Source organism: Sciurus carolinensis, chromosome 3, assembly GCF_902686445.1.
Source record: "Sciurus carolinensis chromosome 3, mSciCar1.2, whole genome shotgun sequence".
Classification (NCBI taxonomy): Eukaryota; Metazoa; Chordata; class Mammalia; order Rodentia; family Sciuridae; genus Sciurus; species Sciurus carolinensis.
In genome coordinates this window covers 2,431,134-2,443,677 of record NC_062215.1, presented here as the reverse complement: position 1 = coordinate 2,443,677, position 12,544 = coordinate 2,431,134, and the positions used below count along the sequence as shown (strand labels likewise).

Sequence of the window (12,544 nt, the reverse complement as noted above, 5' to 3'; positions counted from 1 at the left end):
TGGAGGTGGCATGTGGCTCCCACGCCGCACGCTCCCGCCACAGCTGTCTCGGCATCGCCACCTCTGGCACCACAGGGGGCGGAGGACGCTCAGGGGCGAAGGCGGGAACAGCCGCTGCCCGCCGCCGGCCTGGTGCTGGCTGCTCGACTGGGAGACACTTGGTTCTGTGGTTTAAGAACTGCTGGGGTGCATGCGATTGTTCTTAAAAGACAGCTTAACGTGAATTATGCTGGATCAAAAGTCCTCACTTCCTCCTCTTCCCTCCATCAACAAAGCAAAGCCAAAGGGGGCCTCTGGAACATTCTATCTGAAAATGTATTCCCTTTAAATACATAGGCCAGCTGTGACTGGACAGATGTCCCTCCCTGCCTTCCAGGGGCTTGCTGGTCTGCAAACCCAGGACCCAAAAGGGCTTGGCCAGCTGCCCACATGGGCAGCTTTGTCCTCCTGCCCAATACTAGCACTTAGGGACATTTAACTACCTGCATCGGTGGCCTGGCGACCTCAAGTAAGGGCAAGACTGAGGTCCCTTAGAGGGGGCACTCGACGGCTCCCCAAGCCTGTGGCCTGAGTCCCCAGGGATTGCAATGCGCTCAGGACCAGCCGTTGTCCAGTTTCCTGTGCCCCCCAGACTTTACCACATCCTCTTGCACACTGAGCCCTTGCCTCTTCCCCTTGCCACCCCTACCTGTCCCCGGAGATGTGCTTGGCCATGCCCCACCCATCTATTTAAACTGCTGAGCTGTTGAGTGGCTATCGCAGCATCTTGGCTGAAGGCTCTGTAAAGCCTGCGCTATGCGAGCCCCTCCCACCGGCAGCCCCCAGTGCCCTCCCGTGCAAGGCTCTGGTGCCTGGATTTCCATGCGGGCCAGGGACACGGGCACATGTGGCCTTCCTCTGCCTCAACCCGTCCCTGGGGGTCCACGCAGGGTCTGCGCCCTGCTTCAGCAGCACCTTCCCGAGCTGCTCCAGGAGCTCCCCCCTGGACTCCCGGAGGTTCCCAGTGCCCCCTCCCACGGGGTGACCGCGCATCACCGTGCCTGGGATGTCCGTTGGCAGGGTGCAGTATGAGTCCCTCTCACGCCTGGAGTTCTGGGTCCCAGGTATGCCTGTCTGCCGGTGTCACCGAAGACGACTGTGGCAGTCACATCCCCACCAGCGTTTCAAAGTCCCTTGACAATTCAGCACACCATCACACCTTAGGGTTGTGCCCGTAGGATTGGCGAACCAAGTAGGTATCTGGTGTTTTTAAAATGTGCGTGCGCGGTGTCTAGTGAACCTCTCAGCCACAGTGCGCACCTGCCAGCGCCCCAGGGGTTGAAGGGCCTCTGACCAGCCCTCCCTCCCCGCCCCCCTGCCATGGTCCGCCTTTTAAAGAGCAGGGACCCTGTGAGAGCTGTGTGACCTCAGAGGGGTTCTCTCTGCACCCAGAAGGTTTGCAGAAGGAAATCTGAGCCAGGTGAAGAGGTTGGGGAGCGGCCTCGCTCAGGACTCCGGCCAAGAGCGCTGACCGTGTGCAACACTGGCTGTTGGCCTCAGATGTGCAGAGCACAAACAGAGACAGGGGCGTTCCTGGTCAGGCTGCGGGCCCAGGCCCGCCCCGCTGGTGCCTGGGGAGCGTTGGCCCTGGGGCCAGCAGGCTGCTGACTGCGAGCAGTTCTGCAGCCTGGCCAGGAGCCCTTGTCCTGCGGTCAGGTGCGTGACTCCAGCTCACCGGAGGCTGACGCAGCCACAAGAATGCCGACGTCTCGTGTGCACCGTGGAAACATGAAGAACAAGCGCTCCCCCGACTAGCCGGTTCTCCTCTGCGGCAAGAACACGGGCGGGTGACACGGGCTGCAGGCCGGGCTGGAGCACAAGGCCCTGGCCCGTCTGCGTCTGCCTCTCGCCCAGGGCACCTGGCCGCCTGTCCTCACAGCAGGCGGCCCCTTCGGCCGTTGGGCCACCGAGGTATTTCCTCAGATACGTGAATGCCTCCCCAGGTCCGGCCGTTCTGCAGGCCCTTCTCTTCGGTGTCTTGCATGCCTTGGCCTTACCTCCAGGCCACGGCCTAAGTCTCGCCAGGTCATCTGCTTCCCCAGCGCCGGATCTCCGGCACCTTGGGATCACCCGTGTGCCTGGACGTGGCTGCAAGTTCCGCTGGGCTTTAAGCGCCCGTGCTTTCCCTGTGGGCCCTTCTCTGCCGTCTCCCGGCGTTCAGGGCTCTTGCGCTCTCGTGAATGTGCAGGGGGGTCTGAGGCGCGGGACTCACATCCGGTTAAACTGCTGCAGGAAAGCAGAAGTCCGGCCTGGGTCCTGACTGCTGTCCCCTCGGCCCCACTAAGGCGGTGGCCGCCCCACCCACCCGTGGACTTCCCTCCACGGGAGCCAGGGGGACAGGTCACAAGACCAGTAGTGCTGACTGCACCCAGCGCGTGGCCACATGGGAAGTGTCCATTTCCGCCCCGGCGGGCGGGCAGCTGCTCCCGCTGCTCCCCGCAGGTTTCCCTGTCTCCCGGGTGGGCACCGAGGGGCGAGCTGCTGCTGAGCGAACCCTGCCCTTGATGGCTGACCACGCGGCCTTCTGCCAAGCGCTGCCTCCCGCTGGCGTTTCCAGCAGCGGCGTGAGAGGCCCGCTGCTCCCGCCACCCTGGGGCCACCGTCCTCCTCACTTTGGCCTTCAGTGGGCACCTCACAGCGTCGCTGCGAGGTCGCAGTGGTGCAGGCTCTGGGCCCTCGAGTGTCGTTTGTGAAACACCTCCTGGCCTTCTCCACCTGAGTGGCTGGCCGCCCTGCGCGTGTCCGGGAGGCAGGTTCTTCCTCAGATGTGCACTTTGAGAACCTTCCCTCCCGTCTGCGGCTCGTCTTCTCGGAACGGTGTCTTTGGAGGAAAACGAAGGTCTAAGTTGATCAATGTCCTTCTTTCCTGGTTTTTCTTTCCTGTGGAAGCGCCGCCTGAGCTGGGCTGTGAAGGCTGTCTCCCTTCCTGCCCAGGCTCCTGGTTTGGGCGCTGATGTGCAGACGTGCCGTCCGTTCCACTCCCGTTGGTGGTGGTGTGGGGCCTCGGGGCTCCGTGTCTCTCCCCGATGCCGTGTGTGTGCGTTTATGGACTCTGTGCCGCTCTATCCGTCTACGTGACTGTGCTTTCGCCAGCACCACCCTGCGTTGATGACTAGCTGTGTAGAAAGTGTGGAAATCACCATCTCCGTAGACTCTCCCCAACCCCAGGAACATTCACATGGAAGTCTGAAGGACTTGGAATTGCAAACTAAGTTTGCGTCTGATTTCCGTTCTGTAGTCCAGTGTCTAGGTTTTAAAACTTGAGGTCGAGGGTAGGCATTTGCTCTTAGGGCTGAGGGAGGGAGCCACAGAGCTCACCGTGGGCCCTGCCTCCTGTTCCTCCTGCTGTACCACTAACTGCAAGTCACCTCAGCGGTCTCAGCCCCAGTGCCCACAGCTGTCAGGTGGGAAGGACGCTTCCTGAGGGCTGTTGTCATGATGGGGGAGGACGGGCAGTGGAGCCTCCAGCAAGGCCTGGCCTGGCCTTCCCCGCCTTCTCCCACCATCACAACACGGGAAGTGTTGCACGTGGACTTTCAGAGTGTAATGTGGAAGCTTTAGAAAATAGCCATTGAGATCCAGCCACGATTAGGGGCTCGTTTCCTGACTTATCTCTCTGCGCGTTGAATCCAACTGGTGAGTCTTCCGAGCTGGGCGCCGCTGGGCGCCTTGGTTCCCTGCGGTCCACCCCACACATGACTGGCTTGCTCTCTTGCCCTCTGCAGAGAATGCCAGCATCAAGCCAAGTCCGTTGACAGCGAGATGGAAGCGTACAAGAAGTCGATCATGAAGGAGGAGGAAAAGAATGAGAAGCTGGCTAGCATCCTGAACCGGACGGAGACGGAAGTCAACCTGCTGCAGAAACTGACCACGCAGTGCCTGACCAAGCACGAGGCCCTGCAGAATGAGTTCAACACCTACAGGCTCACCCTGCAGAACACAGAGGACGCCCTGAACAAGGGCCACCAGGTACGGTTGTGTCCACCCTGCTGCCACAGGCAGAGGCCCTAACCAGCCCTCCCTGGTCCCCCAGTGCACTGTCCACCCCATGACTCTCCCTTTCCAGGAGCACACGGCTGTCACGAGTGAGCTGCAGAGTGTCCACCAGTCCATCCTCCAGGAGCTGGAGCTGCGGCACAATATGGACGCCTCCATGATGGACAAGCTGCAGGAGCACATGACCTCCAACAAGATGACCAAATACTTCAAACAGCTGCTGCTGAGGCTTCAGAAGAAGAAGACCAACCTGGTAGGGCAGCGCCTCCCCAAGAGGCGGGGTTGGGGGGCGAAGGTCTCCTGATGCCCACAGGCGGCACGGGCAGTGCTGGCAAAGGGCTCTCGGGAAAGCTGGGTGTGGAAGGAGCTCTCACCCCCCAGGACGGCCCCCTCAGAGCCTCGCTGCCTCCTCCTGGAAACGCTTCTGTGCGCACGCACACATGTCCTCGCACACATCCGTGCAAGCTCACACACACACACACACACACACACACAAACTCCTGCACACACGCACGTGAACACACCCCAGACGGCGTGGCCTCTTGTCAGACGCCTGCTTCTCTCCCCATTTGAACCCACGTTGCCTCAGTTTTTTGGGACAGTGACGTGGGGACCCTGTGCGGATGCCGCGTGTGGCCGTGGTGGTGCCCTCCACTGCAGTCACCCGTCCCGCGCGGCGCCATCCCGTGCCACTGAGTGTCCCTGGACGACCCGAATCCTCATTTCTGCCTGACGTTTCGTCACGGGAAGGTCCACGTCTTGTTCAGGGGTGCTCTCGTGAGATGCCTCGGGCTGCTTCTGGGTTTGAATGCTGTCACAGCCCCACACTCAGCGCCCTTTACAAGTCTTTGTCCACATTCTGAAGGTAATGGACAAGGCCAGAGTCCGGGGCCAAAGGGCACCAGCATTTTAAATGGACTATGGCGCTGCCCGAGAGCACCGCCTTGCCGGCCACCTCCCAAGGGCCGGGCTGCTGTGGAGCTCACAGCATGCTTTGGACTCCCTGGCACAGGGAACCCCCCGACTGTGAGCTCATTTGGGGGGGTCTCATCTGCGTTTGGGGGTACTTTGTGGCCTTGGAAGAGATTCCTCGTTTAGATTCTTTGTTCTTTGGTTCCTCCCCGGTGCGACCCTGTGGAGCCCCTGCCGTGGGTGGGTCCCCGTGGAGGACAGTCCAGAGGCTGCTGCAGCCCCCTGACTGGCAGCCCTCACCCACCCACCCCAGACACCCCTGGAGGAGGGCAGCTCACTCCGACTGATTGTACCAAGGACGTGGGGGACATAGGGCTGAAGCCAGCTGGCCACATGGGCCTGTGGGCCTCCTCTGGACAGCCTAGCTGATGTGGGCACTCCCTGGGAACACAGTGGTGTCACAACCACCAGTCAGGAGAGCAGGTGTCCTGGGTGCACTGAGCAGCTAAGGAGCAGGGTGGATGTGAAGCAGCCTGCTTGGCCCTCGTGCAGCACAGCCGAGGCTGATCCCCAGGTCCCCAGGTCCCTGCCCTGCTCCTTCCTGGGTAGCTGCTGGGGCCAAGCATGTGCTACCCCCTCTGTCCAGAAGAGGGCAGGAAAGAGTCTCAGACCAACAAGTCCGTCCATTACAACCAGGGATGCTGTTTGAAGGCTCAAAAGCCTGACCCTGGTGCCAGGCAGGGCAGGGGCGGGGGCACATCTGGGAAGAGGAACAGGGTGGACAAATGGGATTCCTGCTAGAGCTGGGACCAGAGGGAGGGTGAGCAGGAGTCCAGGAGGGTGGGGGCAGTTAATTGGGGCCAGTGCACTGTCCTGGGGGAGGACAGGGCGGTTTCCTCAGGAGCGTAAGCTGCCTGAGATTGAGGGGGGCAGGCAGAGCCCTCTGGGTGGCCTGGGTGGTAACAGCGGGAACCAGCAGGGCGGAGACTGAAGGAAGGGGAGCCCTGGGGGGAAGTGGGAAGAGAGTGGGCATTGAGATCCTGCAGGCACCCCGTCTCAGGGTGACCTAGCGGGAAGAGCTGGGCATCAGGCTGGTCCAGAGAGCGCCAGTGGGCCAAGCCATTACAGCTAGACGAGGGATGCCGGGCGCTTGACCCCAGGCGGGCGGGGTCCGGGTTTTACAGTCAGACGGGAGTGGGAGGCCTGGGGCCAGAAGGTGTCACAGAGGAGAAGCTGCCACGGCCCCAGGAGGCTGGAGCTGGCAGGAGCCCTGGGCCTCGGGAGGAAGAGGCCCCTGCTCCCAGCTGACAGCCGCCGCCCCTCCCCAGAGCCGGGTCAGCGGGCCCTGCGGCTGAGCATGCCTACCTCCCGGTTCTCACACACAACCCTCCACAACCTCCACAGGAAGGGAACGGCGACTGTCTCCTCAGCGCCCACGCAGCAGGCAGGGACGGCCCGTGAGCCTGAGGGACAGCAGGAGAGCCTTGCAGCTCCAGCCTGCTCATCACCGGCTGCCCATGCTGGCCACCAAAGTGAGGGCTTCCGAGCCTGAGTTGGGTCTGAGCTCCACAGCAGGATCTTTTCTATCCAGGCCTATGTTCAGCTTTTCAGTAAAATGGAAGGACGTTGGTCCCACTGAATGCACATTAGAAGTCTAATGTTTCCTACAGCATTATTTAGCAATATTTATAATAGGTTGCAAGATCTTGCTCTTCCTCCCTTATATCTGCCAGCCGCTGGGGCAGCAGCAGAGTGCTGCAGTAGGGATTGGTGACATCAGGAGTGGCCATCTAACCACCACGGCCACCTCGTGTGCTGTCGCGAAACCACGAGTGTTGTGTACCCCGTTAAAAAGCACATGACCTGAGGGGCTGGCCGGGGCTCAGGGTGGAGCAGAGCACTTGCCTCCCATGCGTGGGGCACTGGGTTTGATCCTCGGCACCACGTGAAAATAAATACATGAAGGTATTGTGTCCATCTACAACTAGAAAAAAATAACCAAGTACAGACCTGGAAGCTCAGACGTGATTTGCCAAACGCCAGAGCAGGTTACAACCCAGTGAGCAGAATGCGGTCCTGGTTCTCTTCCGTGGGAGCACGGGGGACCTCCTGAGACTGGAAGAGAGGGGAGCCCCTGGGCGGGCGAGGGGGTGGCCTCGGGCGGGCCGCGCTGATCCGAGGCTTCCGTGCCCTCAACATGTGCTGTTTGTCCAACAAGAAAACCCGGCAGCGCTCTCTCTCTTTGTGAGAAGCCACCATCTGGACTCTGGCAGGACGGCCCCTACCGGGTCCTGGGGATGGAGGGGCCGCCGCGTCCTCCTCTCCTGATGGCCACAGGAAGCCAGTTGGGCAAGCTCTCCTGGAACCTCTGGGGGAAGCGTGCTCAGGCGAGTTCCTTTCACCAACGCAGGTGACGCATCTTTCCAAACTCGATGGCGACATCGCTCAGGCCACCCTGGACATCACCAACACGGGCTGCAGGATGGACATGCATCAGAGGACGCTGGGTGAGCTGGACAAGGAGGTGCAGAGGGTCAACGACCTCATCACCAACAGCGAGAACGAGATCGCCCGGCGCACCGTCCTGATCGAGAGGAAGCAGGGCCTCATCAACTTCCTCAACAAGCAGCTGGAGCAGATGGTCTCCGAGCTCGGGGTGAGAGGCCCGGCTGGAAAGGGCTCGGGCAGTGCTGACCGTCTCTGTCCAGCTGCTCGGCTCCGGCCTGCCGCCAGGAGGGAAGGGCTGGGCAGCGTCTCCCAAGGTGCTGCTGTTGGCCACCGGCCAGAGCCCTGTGCCCTCTCGCCCCGCCCAGGATAGCCTGCTTTCAGATTTGCTGATGGTCTGAGGGCCAGACAGGCAGGCAGGAGCTGGGTCTGAGCTGCTGACCGCTGCTGCTCTAAGCGAAGCACTCTCATGAGTGCCCGGGTCCTGCGACCCCAGCACCTTCCCACCGGCTCATCCCTGAGTGCAGGGCAGTGGAGGCGAGTGCTCAGGTGCCCCTGCCCTTTGGCTCGGCAGGCCACCAGCCCAGCGGACCCCCAGGGAGCCACGCCTGAGCCTCGGTGGCTCAAAGCCCCCTTGGGTAGCAGAGCCACACCCTGAAAACGCCTTATAGCTGGACCTGGGCCTCAGAACCAGGGAGCTGGAGAGGCCCTGGCCCTCCTGGAGCCACTGAGGCCCCTGGAGCAGAAGTTGGGACTCTGAGCTGGGACTCAAAAAGAGGGCCTCCGAACCCAGAAGCTCAGTCCACGCTTCGACGCATGTCCCTTTCAGGGGGAAGAACTAGGGCCCCTGGAGCTGGAACTCAAAAAGCTGAACAAGCAGATGGAGGAGCACAACGCCAGCGTCAATCAGGCCCAGGTGACCTGGCTGCGCCTCCAGCAGGAGCTGGTCAAGGTCACGCAGGAGCGGGAGGAGCAGGTGGCTGCCCTGGACATGCTCAGGAAGGACATTCACATCCTGGAGCAGAAGAAGCTGCGCACAGAGAGTGAGCCAGCCGCGCCAGCCCTGCTCCCGGGGAGGGGCAGCCTCGCGGGAGGGCCGCGCAGGGGCCACAGCCTTCAGAGCAAGCCCAGGAAGGTTCAAGGTTGCCTGGCTGCTGGCCTCGGGCACAGGGCGGGGTTGAGAAAGGGGACCAGCTGTGTCTGAGTCGGTCTGAGTTCGTGGACTTCGGAGCTCCCTAGAGGGAGCAGCCAGTGCTACCCCGGGGAGCCAGGGAGCTCAGGTGGACTCATAGACCCGGCCGCGCCCCTGCTCGGCCCCTCCAGCGGGGCTTAGGAAGTTGGTCTTTGGGGCTCCCACCCCCCACTTTGCCCCAGACTACATCTAAGACCCAAGGGTCTGGCAGAGTAGGGGGAACCTTCCTGGGTCACCACCCACCCACATGCCACCTGCTGAGACACTCTCGGTCCCACCTGGTCCTGGATTGGGGATCTAGGCAGGTCAGCCCTGCCTTGGGGCCTCCGCTAGAAATGATGCCCAGTGTACACAGGGCTGCCCCACCTGGCCGATTCCTGCCCTGCCCTGCCATGCCCAGGGGTCGCCCGCCCTGTCTGATGGAGTGGTGGGTGCAGAAGGCCCGGGCAGCTGTCAGGTAGGCACGGGTGGGAAGCCAGGGTGCCTGTGGTGCAGACCATGCCAACCGGCTGAGGTCCGCTAGGTGAGGGCAGATAGCGGGGCATCAGGTGAGCGGGCCCTGATTCTTAAGGGCGGAGGAAAGGGCAGAGGACCCCAGAAACAGCTGGACAGTGTCATTTTCCCATCTTGACGTCAAGTATGTCTGTAGTGTTCTGGGCACAAAGGGCCTTCCTTTCCTGGAGACTCAGTACCACCCACGTCCCCCACTGTCGCTCCCTCCTTCCCTGGCACCCAGCGCCCCTAGCATGGGCTCCTGCGGCTCCCTCAAAGGACCAGGATTTGGAAACAGCACCAGCAAGAGACCACAGCCTCCCCCAAGCCTGGCAGGGTCAGGCTCTAGGTGGGACTCCAAGAAGGACCAGGCCCAGAGGGAGCCTCCAGGAGAAGCATGCCCTGGCTCCCCTTCCCGGGTGGGAAGACCCTGACCCTCCGGGTCCCCCACACTCTGTTCTCTGCTGCAGACAAGATTGAGCAGGAGAAGAAGGAGCAGAAGGAGATTGACCGCCACATGAAGGACCTGGACAACGACCTGAAGAAGCTCAACATGCTGATGAACAAGAGCCAGTGCAACTCCAAAGAGCTGCAGCAGGACAACCTGGTGGCCGAGAACGAGTTCGTGCGCTCGCTGAAGGTCAGCACCCTGGTCCCCTACGACCCCCACGGGGCGACGGAGGGCCAGCCTACACCAGGGCATGCGTGTCCTTGTTTGGTGTCCTCCCTCCAGTGCTGCCCTGGGGTCATTTCCAGGGGGATCAGGAGGCTGGCCGGCAGGCCTCTGTGGCCCCAGCGTCTGTGTCCCCACCCTCCCCTGCAGGCCGCCGAGAGAGAGACCATTGAGATGCAGGAGAAGCTGGACCAGCTCCAGGAGGACAAGGCCACCGTCCTGAACAGCCTGGTGGAGGCAGAGTGAGTCCCAGGCGCACCGCGTCCCTCCGAACGCCACCCATCCATCAGGCCCACCCCACTGCTGGCTTCTGGTCTACCACTCCGGGTGGCAGCCCCTCTAGCCAAACCAGCTACCGCTGCAGATCGGGCGTTTGGTGTGAACTTGAAAACACAGTTACTTCAACGGTGTCTGGTTGTAAAAGCAGGCACCCAGCCCTAAGCCTTTCCCACCTGACGCGGCGCGCAGAGCCGGAGGGAAGCTCTCTGCCCTTACCTGAGAACTACACGTGGATACATTTCTTTCTGGTTTGGTTTTGTTCTTAACAAAAAATGTTTCCCTTTTGGCCCGGCACTGGGGTGCACGCCTGTGATCCCAGCCCCTCGGGAGGCTGCCGAGCGGGATCTCAAGTGTGAGGCCAGCCAGGGTGACTTAGGCCAAGGTGTGGCTCAGTAGAGCGCCCTGGGCTCGGTCCCAGGCCTGGGGACACGTGCCCCTCTGAAGCCGCCGGCTCTTTTCACTGCTGTCTCCACACCAGTGACTGGACCCGCAGCTCTGGCGCAAGGGTGCCGACCGTCAGGTGCTCGTGGTTCCTGTAACTGGCCCGGGGAGTGACGGCAAGCCATCATCCGTTCCTGCGATTTAATGTCTCCACACATGAAGCCATCTGCGCCAGCTGGGGGCGGGTCCCCTTGGTGACGCTTTACGGCTTCTAGGCCAAAGGTCTACAGGCTTCTTACTCCCCCTCAGGTCCTCTTCTATCCAGGGCATTTGCTTCCTCAGCTCTAAAGTCGTACTTCCACGTTCTCGCCCTGTCTCCCCATCTTTCTCTCTGGATCTGTTTCTCTTCCTCCTCCTCCTCCTCCTGTGACCCCCACCACCCCAATTGCCAGAGGCTGTCTGTCTCAAGGGTTGGCAGATCTCTTCCGTTAGGGGCCAGAGAGCAAAGACCCTGTGGGCCTCGCGGCGTCTGCCCTCCCAGCTTGACCCGTGTGGGGCCCTGGAAGAAGACCCCCGTGTCTCCAGCCCTGACTCTGCTTCTCCTCCCTCTGAAGGCACCAGATAATGCTGTGGGAGAAGAAAATCCAGCTGGCGAAGGAGATGCGCTCCTCGGTGGATTCCGAGACGGGGCAGACGGAGATCCGCGCCATGAAGGCGGAGATCCACAGGATGAAGGTGGGTGGGACAGACGCCAGCCCGTGATCAGGACCAGGCCAGGCTGAGGCCCTGGCTCCCTGGGCCCCGTGGGGACCACACGGCCACCCTGGCCAGTGGCAAGGCCTGAGGTTCCCGGGGAGGACCCATCCCTCCTGCGCACGACTGCATTCCAATCAAGCACAGGCTTTGCACGGGCCCGACCCGCCTCACCTGGGGCCCGCCCGCTGAGGAGCTCTGTCCTCCTGCTCAGCTGAATTCACCAGCAACACAGGACACACACAATGACATGTCCTCTTTTTTGGTGACGGGGCTGGAATCCAGGCAAGCACTCTACCACTGGGCTATATCCCCAGCCCTTCTCATGAATTTCGACTTCAAGACAGGGTCTCACTGAGTAGTCAGGGCTGGCCTTGAGCTGGTGGCACAGGGACACATGACTTCAAGACACACGATTTCATCCGTATTGCAGCAATCAAGGTACTGCACCTGACATTTGACAGACAATTTCACAACGCACTACTGAGACGCATCCCACTGTGGGACAAGAAGAAGCTCACACAACAAAGGCTCAGAGAGCCATCTGGTCCTTTCATTATTTTTAAAGGCTGGCAATTAAATCATGTGATCAATGAGCTTCAGGTTCCAGCCTGAAAGATAAGAAGGAAAGCAGTAAGCCAACTTGGGCCCACCTGCAGTCCCAGGGGCTTAGGAGGCTGAAGCAGGAGGATTGCAAGGTCAAGGCCAGCTTCAGCAAGTTAGTGAGACCTTGTCTCAAAATTTAAAGATCAAAAGGGCTGGGAGTGTAGAGTTCAGTGGTTGAGTACCCCTGGCTTCAATCTCCGGTACCACCACCACCAGAAAAACAAAACCAACCCAAAAGTTGATAGAAATAAACATGACCACTTCTACACTTTTACAGTGCCATTTTAATTACGGACTCCTCTGGCTTATGAGTTATTCTTCAGTTCAAATGCTTGTGCTACTGATGAGTTGTTTTAAAAATACTCTCTTCAATTGTGTTCCAAACCATAGAAGCCATGTGCTTGCTGCAGTGAGCCAGCTCCCCACCCAGAAGCAGAGAGAAAACTCTTCCCACCCACCAACCCTGCCTGTTAGGGCCACCGAGTGAGCCCCAGAAGCAAGGGACCACTCCTCTCGGACCTCACCCACACCTCCTGCCCTCGGGACCTTTCTCCTTAACAAAAATAGTGCACCTTTAAGCCCACAACTCATTTATTTTAAATACAGACATAAGCTGTTCTTCAGAGTCACAGACTGAACTGTGACTACCCCACAATTAACTGACGCGCTCTGAGCTGATGAAAACTCAGGTGCGGTCCCTGCCCCAGCACACTTGTACATGAGCCGGTGCCGGGATCCAGCTCAGCGTGGCTGCCGCCGTCTCCCTCATGACCACC

The 12,544-nt window shown here is 60.6% G+C and overlaps 1 protein-coding gene across 1 annotated transcript in view; it reads left to right on the top strand.

The window, feature by feature from the left end:
- Positions 1-12,544, top strand: part of Ccdc40 (coiled-coil domain containing 40) — a 37,114-nt gene that overhangs the window by 19,827 nt on the left and 4,743 nt on the right. Inside the window, exons 11-17 of the mRNA XM_047547817.1 lie at positions 3,765-4,008; positions 4,106-4,288; positions 7,358-7,603; positions 8,222-8,435; positions 9,547-9,716; positions 9,900-9,991; positions 11,024-11,144. Of these exons, the coding sequence (XP_047403773.1) occupies positions 3,765-4,008; positions 4,106-4,288; positions 7,358-7,603; positions 8,222-8,435; positions 9,547-9,716; positions 9,900-9,991; positions 11,024-11,144 (1,270 nt within the window). The remainder of the gene's footprint in view (positions 1-3,764; positions 4,009-4,105; positions 4,289-7,357; positions 7,604-8,221; positions 8,436-9,546; positions 9,717-9,899; positions 9,992-11,023; positions 11,145-12,544) is intronic.